Source organism: Cottoperca gobio, chromosome 18 (genome assembly GCF_900634415.1).
Source record: "Cottoperca gobio chromosome 18, fCotGob3.1, whole genome shotgun sequence".
NCBI classification, from domain to species: Eukaryota; Metazoa; Chordata; class Actinopteri; order Perciformes; family Bovichtidae; genus Cottoperca; species Cottoperca gobio.
Genome location: NC_041372.1, coordinates 3,580,163 through 3,594,123, shown reverse-complemented (window position 1 = coordinate 3,594,123; position 13,961 = coordinate 3,580,163). Strand labels below are relative to the sequence as shown.

The following is a 13,961-nucleotide window of genomic DNA, read 5'->3' as shown; positions in this document are numbered from 1 at the left end:
TCATACAGAGCAATTTTCTTCGGGTCAGGAGCTGGTTTGTACGGATAACCCAGAAAGATAAACTAACAGCTGTGGGAACAAGAAAGGAGGGATGCTGCATCTGTTTATTTATGTATGTGGAAAGTTTACACTATAATAATGTCATATAATACATGATGATGCACCACAGCACAATGTGGAGCTCATCATAGTGTAATGCACAATCCATGTTTCTTAAACTGGGACATCACATCTGTGTGTTACCACCCATTCAGATCATCAGGTGGCTGCACTTAGTCAAATGTTGAGCTACTTGAAGGCATGTCATCCTGGTATTAGTGCTGGCCAGTGTGTGTGTGCGTGTGTGTGTGTGTGTGTGTGTGTGTGTGTGTGTGTGTGTGTGTGTGTGTGTGTGTGTGTGTGTGTGTGGTGTGTGGTGTGTGCCTAATCAAGCCTTGTGACTTGTGTCATATGACCATGCTATTCTGATATATGGAACCCAATTTTCAATTCTGTGAAAATGTTCACTACTGCAGGAGAGATAATACTTCCTGACACTCACTTATCCAAACGCTCTGCTTATATTACATTATTCAAGTTAGTCCAATAAATAACCTTTAATTGCACACATGAAACAACAGTATAAAGATGTTTTTATGTTTATTTTCAAGAGAGACTTTGAGGTTTTGAAAGTAGAATAAAGTTACTACATTGTTAGCTTCACGTGGTTTACACAGAGAGGCTGTATCCAGTCTGCAGTTAGGCTTTGAGTTTATATTGTGTGCCGATTCTGCGTCACTGTAGGCTCCTTTAGATGTTTAGAAAACTGAATAGCTTTCTTGTTGTGGTGCATTCCCGATTCCACAGCCGTGATTAATTTGCCTAAAGGGGAAGCACACAAAGGGATGCCACAATCAAATTCAAAGAGGCCATTTCAATGTATTTTAAAGCATTAAAGTTAAATTAGTGTCAAAAAAGCCTTTGCAAAAATAAAATAGATACCAGCTAATAAAAGCAATGTGCTGTTGATATTGAACGGCTTAAATCTGACCTGGTTAATTCAAATGTAGGCAAAGACAATCCAAACATACGTTAGTAACATTTATGTGTTCTGGGAAACCTTCAAACTAAAATATGCAGCCCTACCTGCATGTAGAGCTGTAATTTACGATTATCTTCATTAATCCAGTAATTGTTTGGTCTATAAAAAGTCAGAATATTCCACAGTTCAAAGAAATTAGTTTACTGCCATGTAGGAGCAAATAAATCATAAAATATTTACATTTAAGAAGCTGGAATCAGAATTTTGCCTTTTTTTCTCAAAAAAAATGACTCAAACCGATTATCAATTATTGTCAGTATAGTTAGCTATAATTTAATAAGTGACAACTAATCGATTAATCTTTGCAGCTCTGCAACACAGGAGCTTTTTCTGCAAGACTTCTGTGGTTTGACTAAATTGCTAACATACCAGAGAAAATATGTGTGTGTGTGTTGCTGTCTCAGGTGGCTAGACTTAGTCCAGGGTTGAGCCTCTTACAAAGCCATCATCCAAGTATTAGTGTCAGTGAGAATGTGTGTGTGTGTGTGTGTTAGTGCTGTTAGATTAAAGGCTTAAATTGTGATGGCATTAGTGTTGGCTACCAGGACCTGAGCACCAAAGAGAGAGAGCTTTGAGAGAGCTTTGTGTGTGGGTGTGTGTGGGTGTGTGGGTGTGTGTGTGTGTGTGTGTGTGTGTGTGTGTGTGTGTGTGTGTGTGTGTGTGTATCCAGACATCACAACACCGGCCTGGTATCACTTTAATTCACTGATAAGTTTAAAACACCAAAAAATTCACCAAAGTCCGAACGAGATCTAAAGGATACAATATGTACAATATAAAAGAGAGACCGACTAAAGCAATGAGAGAAACAGAGGAGCTCACCATACAAAATGTAATGCAATTATAGGAAACATGCACTGAAACACGTCACAAAGAGTTACACACGGGCTCATCGCTCTCAGAGTTGAGATGAAGCCAGAGGAGGCATTTATCTGCAGCCCACGTTAGCTCTGGATAAAAGATGACATACAGTAGATAGTGAAAGTTTCCACAACACCTTTGGGAAACATTTGTCCATACGCACTAACTGTGCAGCCGGTAGTTTAGCATCACGTTAAAGAAATACAAAACATATTTCAACAAATAGAGAACATCAAGGTAACAACAAAACATTAATTTGATTATTTTAAATTCAATATATTATCCCTCTTGGCAGAATTTTAATTACATTTTGATTACATTGTGCCATCATGTACAAAAGCTAAAGAATAATTCAATATAGAACAAAGAGATGGATTTACAAGCAAAAGTAAATCCACTGACTGAAACCACAGGGTCATGTTTTAAAATGGTACATTTAACCAAACAGTTCCAATATATTATGTAACAGTAATTATGATTGGTCCTCATGTTTCTGGAGTAAAAGAACAAAAAGGTTGTTTATCGTTACACAGCAATATCCCTGTTTATCAGGATGCTCTCTGTGAAAGTGATGATGAGGAGAATGAGGCCCCTAATCTGAGAGGTATGTGCTCAGGTTGTGGTCTCTTTGTCTGAAAGTATCTGAAACATGTATTTGTGCAGCTTGGTAAACAGTTGTCAGCAGTACGTTTGATTACTGAGGAGATGCATAGCGCGACATTTGTTGTGAATTGCAATCATTTGCAAAGAACTGCCAGGGAATGCATGTTTTATTTTCAAGTAAAGGAATGATGTAGCCAGGGCATGATGCCCACACATGTCTCATTCACAGCAAGTATACATATTTCTCCATCTTTTCCAGCTCTGTAGCTGCAGAAACTCTTATTTTCACAACTGTGTAGCAGCACTGGGATTTCACAAGTCCGCTGACTGGTGAAGATGTTTGGAAACTCTTCTGTCCTCTTTTAACTCTTATCACAGCACTGAGTGTGTCTGTCCCTTAACAAAATACTTTTATCGTTTTATCTTTTTCCCCTCAAAATGATTTAATTCTGAATGAACCTAATAGTAGAATTGATAAGCAGTTCTCACAGTATGGGATTGTACAGTTTGAGAATACTTTAAATTCCCTTCTTTCCGTCAGTTTGTGTTTTATGCATGCGTTTGTATACATGTACCAGATGAAAGTGGTTTCGATCATCAGCCAACGGGACAACCAGGCAGTCTGAAAGCATCTGGTACAGGACTGTCAAGCTTGCAGATAACTTTATATATCCCTTTCTTCCAGCAGGGGTCGCTGTCCCTGCCGGTCCAAATGGCTGAATAAAACTCCCTCAGAGCCACTTCTGATATCTCGATAAACCTCTCGGGGACCTGCACACAGAAATGTGAATGTCAAAGGATAAAAAGCTTCAAGGTCTACTGACTTTTATGGACACACATGGAAATTAGCATTAATTCACAATTTAAAAAAAGCCTAGTATAATCCACGTAAACTAAATCTACATGCAAAATACTGTCATGTGTACAACAACCAGTTAAAATCATACATTAAATCAGTACCTGCAAGACTAATATTATCTTATTATTTGATTTAACAGTATGCTGCCATACGTCTTCTGCATATGTCTCCACTTTAAAGAGATTTACAGGACCGTCAATGGTTCTATAACGTCAACATGAAGCAGGTGACATGATGGCTGTTCGTACACACAGGGGTTTCACTTATTTGTTTGGTAGCCTTACATAATACGTTGTTTTTTTAGGTTTTTTTTTTACGTGTGAGCCATGTCTGTGCGAAAGCATGCATAATACCCGGGCCCTGGCACCGTTGATGGAGCGTGGGCATCATTAAGGGTATTAATTACACCTGCGCTCATCCTGCTGAATGACACATCAATTCATCTGCAGCAAAGTCTAATCAGCCAGTAAACTCAAAACACCTGAGTAGCTGCACGTTTTCAATCTCATAATGAGCTGAGTGACTTCTGTTTTTAGTATGGGGGGGGGGGGGGGGGGGGGGGGGGGGAATTTAGTATGTCAACGTTGGCTTTGCCTTGATGTCGTGAAATATTTCAAGATTCTTTTATCAAAAATCAAGAATTATTTGTATCAATCAACATCTTTCAGATGAGAAATGTGGCCGGTTAGCTCAGCTGGTTAGAGCGTGGTGCTAATAACGCCAAGGTCGCGGGTTCGACCCCCGTACTGGCCATGGTGGTTTTTCATTGGCTCCAGGGGATCCAACACTCAATAAAGAGCACAGTCACTGACAGAAAAGTATTAATGTTCTGTTCTCATTCTTAAACTATATTAAACTGATATATCACTCTTTAGTCTGTCATTCAAGAGCTCATTTGTTGTAATAGCTCTTAAATATTGTCACCCCATTTTTTAAAGGCCATTTAGAGAAAAATGGACAAACAGTGTGAATCTTATTGATATTATAATAATTTTACTTTTATTATCTTTACATTCCTATTTCCACTAATGTATGAGTAATACACAACTGTTCCCGGATGAATGGTTATTCTTAACCGCCTGATTTCACAATAATTTCTAGTTTTAGTCAGAATTGCCTAGAAATCATTCACAGGAAAGGTAAACATGCAGATGTTAAGAATAAATTAATTCAGGAATAGAATAATGTATAAATCGGTAAATAAAAAATAAATGCATGCAGGAATAAATACATACATAAATAAGTACATGGAAGTAAATAGAATATAATATTTAAATAAATATCTTAAATGTATTTCTACATTTTTGTACACCTACATTTATTTATTTATGTATCTATTTATTGAGTTATTTCCCTCTATACACCATGTCAAAAAAAACACCCCATAAATTGTATGAATTCATACTGTATGAAGCATCTGAGAAGACAAAAATAACAAGACAATACAATTCCTGACCGTCCATTTTGCACATAGTGTGCATCCTACCATTAACAGGTGCATGCAGCAGCATCTTCTTTTTCACACATGCATGTACACAGATTACCAAGCATGGGTGTTTTATATGACAGTAGTTGAGAGACATAGCAGCAGATTTAAACTAAGTTTAGCTCTTTAGTAATGGAGATTTAAGACAACTTGAAACCTAATTCCACTTTTTTCCTCTTGTTAGTATTACAGACATCAGTTTATCAGCTATTCCACATGAAATATAAAACATGGGGAATGTATATATACAACAGCTCATCCTATAATGGACAAATCAAGGCCATGTTATTATAGACAGCAGTTAGAGTTTACATCCTGTTATATTATTATATGCATGAACATACATGCTCTTGTGTTTACAAAGAAATGCTCAAACATACTTCTATTGAAGAAAACTCTGAGCAAATCAGACTCAAGGTCCCCAATCTATAAAAATATATGAAAGCATCACACTTTCACTACACTGACGATAAAATATTCCTAAAGCACCCAGCCAAGGACTACAGACGGGCTGCACATTGACACACTCTCCTTACCTGATAGACGTTACTCTTATTGTAGTGCATGTTCAGTATGCGGTAAAGCTCTGTATCACGGCCCACACGCAGCTGACTCTCCCTGCTCAGACGAGGTGCACCATCCCTGGGTTACACAGACAAACAGACTCATTTATAAAATCCATTTCGACATTCATTTGTAGTATTTATATTTAACTTGTATTATTTTTAACAATCCATCTCTTTAATCTTTTCTAGCATCGTACTATGTTCAATAATAAATACAATTTATTTAATTTCTAACAGTCCTGAGGGTGAACAATGCATGCACTGTAGCACATTTTGACCAATTTAAATATTTATAGACATTACATACACACTTATGTTGCAAAACATAAAACAGGAAAGCCTTGAGCCTGATACATGAAAAAAAATTTTTTTCATCGTGCTATTTGTAATTCTTTCTTTTTACAATGACCAAATGTGCAGGGCAGCATATGCACATCGTCTGATGCATGAATCAGGCGGAGTGTCAGCTAAACAATTCAGTGCCAACATGCTAGCTCCTATAAAACCCAGTCAAACAATGGAAGTTTTGCAGCAGAAGAGTTTAACGTGAACCGGTGCCAACTCAAACCCACCGGGTGAGAGCCTCGCGGACAGCCTGTCGTGCAAAGCGCTCCATCTGGATGTAGAAGAACTCTCTGAAGTTACTGAACCATTTAATCATCTGGGAGGTCACGCAGCGGTTAAACTAAACAGTGGACAGGAAAACAGCAGGACAGGAAGTGAGCAGGTGCTCATTAAATGATTTCATTTCACATTAATAATTATATAATAAACTTGACAGTCACTGTTGTTTTGATGAGTCATAGTGGAAAGTTATAATATTCACATATTAATATCATTATAATATATGAGAACAACACTTCTTTCTTTGGTTGTGAACACAACATTTGTAATGGATAGAATAAAGAAATAAAAATACTTTTTGCATTGTTTTTTCACCACAATACCACATTGTTTCACAACTAGTAATACAGCTGATAGTATCTGCTAATATTTGATTATTACAGATATATTGCTATCAACAGATATTTAAACAGAAATAACAGTAAAGATTCATTTCATAGTTTGTAATTCGAAAGTTAACTGTCTACATTTGCTGTCATTTCTAATATCAGTGACTTGAATACTGTCTCCACTTCGATATATTGCTTATTGAGAAGGTCAGTACTGTTCGTGGAGGGATTGTCAAGCCATTAGATGATCATTACCGAATTAATTGCCATGTTAAAATACTGAAAATATGGCCGGTTAGCTCAGCTGGTTAGAGCGTGGTGCTAATAACGCCAAGGTCGCGGGTTCGATCCCCGTACTGGCCAGGTTTCTTTTAAATGAGCACTAAGTGCACAAGGTCTAATAACAATCACACATCCTAGAAAACAGACTGTACTTTGAAAACCTGCACTTTGTAAAACAATTTCCAAACTATGACTTGATGTGAAGCAGATATCACCATAGGTGGAAGTATCTAGCGAACATTTACTCAATACTCGAGTACAATTTTAGGTTCTTCACTATTTTCATTTTAGGTTAATACATTTTTTTACTGCACTACATTTCAGAGGGAAACAATGTACTTTTTACTTCAGTACAGTTATTTGTTACTTTGAAGATTTTGAATTAATTAAATTAAACCACTCAACAATGTAGGATATTGGTCAACGGTAAAATATTCTCCCTATGCACATGAAGTGAACATTTCCATAAAATTATTTAATTTTAATGTGAAGGTCACTTATGTAAACTCATGAATATTGGCTGATATTATCAGACTTTTATTATTGTAAAAGTTCAGTAATGAACAAAATCTTGATCCAGCACTGTGATGTGTACACCAAGGTTATAATAGTTTTTAATTACATTTTAGTTTTGACCTTTCAATTTAATTTTAGTTCATTTATATTTACAGTGTGTTTTCTACTTTTAGTTTACGATAACCTCTGGTACACACACACACCTTGACATCAGGGAAGTAAGTCTTGAGTGTGTTGGAGCTGGGGTAGCGTGCGTAGAAGAACATGAGCTTAGCTTTCTTCAGATGGCAGGGAGACAAGCCCTCCTGGGTGTATACATGAGGACAGTTAAGGAGAAACACACACACACACACACACACACACACACACACACATATATCACTCCCTCATTCCTCCCCCATTGCAGACAAAAGGATATTCCCCCAGCAGTCAGGTAGAGGTCTCCTCCGTCCATCCCTCCTCCTCTCAACCCCCCGTCTCCCCTCATCCCTCTCTCTCTGCCTCCGTGAGCGTGGCGGTGCAGGGAGGGGTCCAGGTGACCGAGCATGGGGAGCGGCGGGAAAGAGGGGTGAGACGAGGGGTGAGAAGAGAACTCCAAGAAAGGGTCGGAGTTCATATAGTCCTTGCGGGACGGGGGCAGGTGGGGGAGCTGTGGGTGGTGAAGAGAGCGAGAGAAAAGCTGCTGCATGGAGTAGTGGAGAAGCGGGAGTGGGAGAGGGGGAGGAGGAGGAGGAGGAGGAGGAGGAGGGGGAGGCGCGGGAAAGGAAGATGAGGAAGAAGAAGAGGAGGAGGAAGATGGGTGAAAGGAGGAGGAGAGGTCCTTGGGTTGTGAAGCTGGAGGCATGAGGGGAGGATGAGAAAGAGGAGGAGGGCGAGATAGAGAAGGGTGATGAAGGGAGAGGTTCGGATGGTGAGTAGAGAGAGGTGGGCCGAGGAGTGGGTGGGCTTTTCGCATGTCAGGTGACCTTTGAACAGCCAATGGCATCGTCAGATCTGACGGGTCAGTGCGATGAGGCTGTCCTGGATGCAGGGCGCTCCCGTTGCTCCTTTTTTGGAGCTGCTTCTCTCTTCCTCCATCCTGCCTTCCCGCCTTTTCCTCCTTACCTCTCATTTTTTCCTCCCCTATTCCTCTCGTTAATAGTCCCATCCAAACTCCCCTCTCCCTCCCGCCATCGTTTCCTGTGTCGGACGGGAGGAAAGAGATGGCGGCAGGAGGAGAGGAAGGAGTGACATCTGTCATCTCGGTGTAAAGGCGGAGAACTCTGTCGATGACTCGAGCCACGGCGCTGCCCAACTCCACCTTCAGCGCCTGAGCAAACTTCTGCCCTCCCTCCTCGCCCTCGTCTTCCATCCCTCCATGCCAGTCTCCTCTGACCAGCCCTCCACAATCCAACCACAACCCCGCTCCCTCCATCACGTCCTCCAAGTGCAACCCTCTTCCTCTCTCTATCCTCCTTTCGCCGTCTTTTTGCCTCTCCTCTCTCTGTTTGTGGAAGTTGTCAAAAGGTGAAACAGAAAGAAGGGAGAAAGTTTCCTTTTCCATCTCGCCACCATCAATGTCCTCCTCATCATACATACCTTCAGTAATGTCCTCCTCCTCCATCATCCCAGCATCTTCTCCTCGGTTTCTGCACCTCCTTTTCTTCTCCTCCTCTGCCATGTGCTTTTCCCCAAAAGCTCTCCATACTTTCTCCTGCAGGGCCTGCAGTCTCTCTCTTGCCTCCTCCAGCTGTTCCTTCAGCTCCTCCCTCTCTCTTCTCTTCCCCTCCCTCCCTCCCTCGCGCCTCCTGCCTCCCTCCTCTGCCTCTCCATCTCTTGGTCGGTTCTCCAGCTTCATCCTCTTCACTTTCAAGACGTCCTGACTCCACTCTGCCGCGAGGGCGGCGTCGTTGTGCCTCTTCTTAACCCCCAGCAAACTGTCCTCTCCCTCCATTGCTCCTTCCTCTCCTCCATCCATCACTTGCTCCACTTCTCCATCCCTCTCTCCTCTGTCCTCCTCCACATTTCTATCTTCCTGGTGTCTGTGTGTGCTCAAGTTTGTGTTGAGTTGCCCTCCAATCCTCCTGGGGGCTCCACCTGGCTGGAGGAGGTGGTGGATGAGGGGGAAGCCAGGGGATCTAAAGGCAGGAGGAGGGCGACCTGCACTGGGCTGAGCAGGGAGATCTGTGGAGTTGTGATTGGGAGCAAACGCGTGAATCTGGGGAGCAGAGTCCTCGAAAAGATCTGTGGGGGAATCCATCACTGCAGAGAGACAGAGGATAGAGAAAGACAGAATTACTTATATTTACTTTAGTTATTTTTCAGCTATGACTGACTATTCTATTGCATTCATTCTCTCTATGTATTTGTTCATGTTTCACAAAGGGTACATATTTTTGCACTGGTATTGGATTGGTACTCGGTATTGGCCGATACGCAGGTTTACTGATTGGAAGAAAAAAAATGGCATCAGAACATCTCTAGTTTTGCATCAGAGGGGGGTAAGGGGAATGTTGGCCACAAAATAAAAGATTTTGCAAATACATTGATTTAGCTCAGTTCATATTGGTAGAACAAAACAAAGCACTGTAAAGGTTTGGGAATTATTATTAATTACAAATGTATCTAGAATGACAATAATCATTAGTTGCAGTCCTGTACAAAATAGTTAGGTCCTTCTGTTATGTTAACGCATAAGTAATAATAATAATAATAATAATAATAATAATAATAATAATAATAATAATAATAATAATAATAACCTAATGGTATAATATAATAGTATAAGGTTGACTGGGGCCATTTTTCTTAATTTCTCTTTCAATACTTTACGTACAGTTTCCTGATTATACTTTCATACTTTACTTTTGAATACAGGACTTGTACTTATATATTAGTATTTTACAGTGCAGTATTAGTACCTTAAACTTCCTCCACTACGGCTCTTTTGTAATTCGAGTAAACCGACCTTTGAAATTGGTTTTAACACCTAAGTGCACTTTAGGGCCATGTTGTCCATCACTTAGAAATAATACCAAATAATGTTCCAGTTTGGCACTGGAGACGACACCGTGTTGACAAATGTATGGATGCAGATGTGACATGACTTCCGCTTACCTAGACAGCAAAACAGGTCACCGGCCTATCGCAGGACACAGCCGCTTCCACTTGTAATAATTATGAGCTGCAACGTCCTTGCATAGAGCTGCAAAATATAAACATTGTGACAGTTTTAAGTAGGTAAGCACAGAGAAGATGCATTTCTTAAATGTTACAAACAGTTATTCAAAAGGTTGTAACATGGCATAGGAGGAAACTGTGACCGAAACAGAAGACAGCGATAAAGAAGGAGTCCGTGCAGGACAACAGACTGGCTCGCTGTTGCGGGTGGAGCTGTAGGTTAACATCTGGCTCCTGATCTTTGTCACATATCACCCACCGCGTTTCAAACTATCTTTCTTGTTTCTAAGAAAGCACAAACATCATAAAAATGCATGTGACAAAAGAGAGGGGGATAACGTGGAACTTGCCGTGGAGCACAATAACAAAGTAGTGATAATGTAAACAATTATATAAAAAGGTACAACTCACTATTTAATCAAGATCAAAAACACACATTCCCAATCCATTATTTTTTATATGTAACCTCCTCTCTGTCCCAACGCCCCTTTCCCTTCCTCTCTACTCCTCTCTCATCCTCTCTTCCTCTCCTCTCTCTGTTATCAGTGCAGGCAGCTTGTTAAGCACTGTTTGATCAGAGTGTTTACCGTCAAACACGCTCCCTCACACACACATACACATTCACACAAAAGAGAAAGAGGCTTGAGAGAGAGCTGACAATGGTCAATGGTCCTTGGGGAGTGAAATAGAGTGAGAGTAGCATGTATGTGTCTATGTGTGTGTGTGTGTGTGTGTGTGTGCATATGAGAGAATGTGTGTGAACAGCAGTCCTACTTAGCATTGATAACACCCCTAATCCACTTCAGATGGATACACTACCGCTCACCGAACAGAAAGATGGATGGATGATAAATGGACAGATGTAAGGACAGACTAAAAGAGGTGTAGGCAGACAAAATGTGAACACAGACGAAACAGTGTTTCAAATTTTAGGCCGATTGAACAACTAGACTGGCTAGAATTAAAATTGATTACACCATAGATAGATAGATAGATAGATAGATAGATAGATAGATAGATAGATAGATAGATAGATAGATAGATAGATAGATAGATAGATAGATAGATAGATAGATAGGCCAGTGCCCCTGGTGCAACATGAAGAGAATAATCCCACTATAAATAGCTAAATATCAATTATTCAAATGCCCTGTCCTCTCTACTATAATACAGCCCAGATGGCAAACCAGCCAATGCGCTTATATCAGGGACAGATTAGCTTTTCAAAGCCAGCGGAAAGCTGCATAAAATATGAACACTGAGCGATGAAAATGAAAGCTGTTAACCACTAGATTAGACTTAATAATGGTACTCTTGGACTGCTGTAGCTGTCACTGGGAAAACTGACAACTCACACTGAATAAAGCACACACAACTCACTGGTATTAAATAATGTAGGCCTATGTTTGTTAATTCTAATCTGCGTGTCTGGGCTGATAACATGTACTTATACGTAGGGCAAAAAAATCACATGTTACCCCTCTGTGTCTTAAATATAAGGCTTGCAGGCCTAAATAATTAAATAAAGAATATCTAGAACTTTATATTAAATATTTTTTGATTATTGTCTAAATAATGTTTTATTTATTATTGAATAATTAAACAAACAAAAATCTATTACTTTATTTTAAATCAATTGTATTAAAGCTAAATGTTCTCAATTTTAATATTTCATCTATCTATCTATCTATCTATCTATCTATCTATCTATCTATCTATATATATATATATATATATATATATATATATATATATATATATATATAAATATATATCAATGCTCGTGGGAATGATGTTACTTTGAATAATTTATATAATGTTTGAAGCTTATGTTTGAAGCTTCCGCGTGGCAACATCTGCCGGTTCTGCCACGCGAGAGGAATCCGCTATGGCCATCCTGACGCACGAGCTGTTAGTTTGTGTGTGTGCGTGTGTGCGCGCGCGCTCGTGGTGAGTCCTGTGACTAATTGGCAGCGGTGGACTAATGTCGCAGTATGAAAGAAAGAATAAGCACAGAGATACAAAAGAGCAGACAGTCGTAGCTTATTGAACGTGGAGAATGTCAAACATTATGTTAGAAGTTTTAAAAAATTAACTCACTCTCAGTCATATAGAGGAAGCGGAAGCTTTGCACTCCAGTGGCCGCTCCTGTGCGCTCTGCCTCGGTCGACTGTCTTCAGCTGGCACCGGGCGGGCCTCGGACATCGGTGCGGGCAGAAAAGAACCAGCCAGCGGCGAGTTTCCGGATATTTCCTGCTCCCCTCTGCTCTTTATTTGTCCTTTGTTCCGCAACTCTCTCAGTTTTACTCTCACTCATCAACCGCCTCCTCTTTACTCTTGTTGTGTCACTGTGCAGGTTTTTTCCCCCTCCCTCGCCAATCCATCTATCTATCCCTGGCTGGCATCATCCTCACGCGCTGCTCCCGGTGTGGAGTGGCGCGCGGTGGGCGGGCGGGCTCGAGAGCTGGCCACTTGACGGTCCGCCCTCCCAGGTTGGCATGACCCCCAGTACACACACACACACACACACACACACACACACACACACACACACACACACACATTTGTTGCAGATACTTGTTCACTTCACAAACACAGAAGTCTACCTTGACCAAGACTAAAAAGCATCTAAAGCCAAACAAAGTGTGTAATGCTGAAGCCACATTACGTGAGTGGACTCACAGATAACAATATTCTCACCTCCAGAACTGTAAATGTTACCTTCGGGCTATTCATTAACAGTTTTATCTCATCACAGGAATCTTATTTGAAACCAACAGAAAGCAGACACTCACACAGTTTGTTGCAATGTAAACTATCCAGAATTAAGGTAACAGATCATATATAATAGAATTACTCATCGTTTTGTTTTTTTAAAGAGTCAAACAATCAAGGATAAAGGAGCATGATACAAATATGTACGCTCTTTTACAACTTTCCAACACATGCAAGAGAATCAAATATTTAATAAATTATACAAAAGTTCATTTAATTTAAAACATACATGGGGAAAAAACAAGACTGAAGGTTTTACAAGTATGTATAACAAGTGTAATCAGGCATAATGATGGGAGAATGTCATATTAAATATTAAGATATGCAGTCAGTACCTGGAAATGTACCTTGAGATCTTTGTCCATGCTGGTGTGTAAAGTCCCTGAAGGGCCTGGACCCCGTCATCTCCAATATGGTCCAGAAAGTGTTCTAGATGTGAGGAAATGTAAAAGTTTACACTCCGAATCCAACGACAGCGTCTGAAATCCACTGAAGAATCTCCTTGCACTAAAAAGAAGAAGCTTCAGTAAAGAGCGGCTCAAGTTCTGCTGCTGATTGTATTCCAAGAATGCAGAAAGACATTATGGAGGGACAGTTTTGTTCTTAAATATAATGCCATTTAGGATTAATCCTAAACCTCCCTGGCTTTGTTGGTGTTGCTGTCCCACTCATTATCCAGGAGACTCTTTCCAAAATCAGCTTCCCAGAAACACCTGCACTCATTGTTTGGGGTTGACACGTCCCTTTAAATCCTGGTGATGAATAACCTTCTCTACAGCTGAAACTGAAAAAAATATTCTGAGGAAGATTGTCTTTCTCT

At 40.2% G+C, this 13,961-nt stretch overlaps 1 protein-coding gene and 2 non-coding genes across 4 annotated transcripts; 2 read left to right on the top strand and 1 right to left on the bottom strand.

Moving 5' to 3' along the window:
• Positions 1-649: 649 nt before the first annotated feature.
• On the bottom strand, positions 650-12,810 carry prox3 (prospero homeobox 3). Of its 2 annotated transcripts, XM_029455331.1 has the most exons (8): positions 12,467-12,810; positions 10,304-10,391; positions 7,626-9,448; positions 7,411-7,518; positions 6,029-6,141; positions 5,427-5,532; positions 3,121-3,316; positions 650-861 (listed from the first exon to the last, which is right to left on the bottom strand). In XM_029455331.1, the coding sequence occupies exons 3-7, from the start codon at positions 9,444-9,446 to the stop codon at positions 3,143-3,145; spliced, it is 2,322 nt and encodes a 773-aa protein (XP_029311191.1). In that variant the 5' UTR covers positions 9,447-9,448; positions 10,304-10,391; positions 12,467-12,810; the 3' UTR covers positions 650-861; positions 3,121-3,142. The 2 variants fall into 2 exon arrangements, with proteins under 2 accessions (XP_029311191.1, XP_029311190.1); XM_029455330.1 differs by lacking the exon at positions 650-861 and having other exon boundaries at positions 1,765-3,316; positions 12,467-12,809.
• Positions 4,084-4,157, top strand: trnai-aau (transfer RNA isoleucine (anticodon AAU)). The gene has a single exon. It is a non-coding gene; the product is annotated as a tRNA-Ile (tRNA).
• trnai-aau (transfer RNA isoleucine (anticodon AAU)) lies at positions 6,699-6,772 on the top strand. The gene has a single exon. It is a non-coding gene; the product is annotated as a tRNA-Ile (tRNA).
• Positions 12,811-13,961: the final 1,151 nt, after the last annotated feature.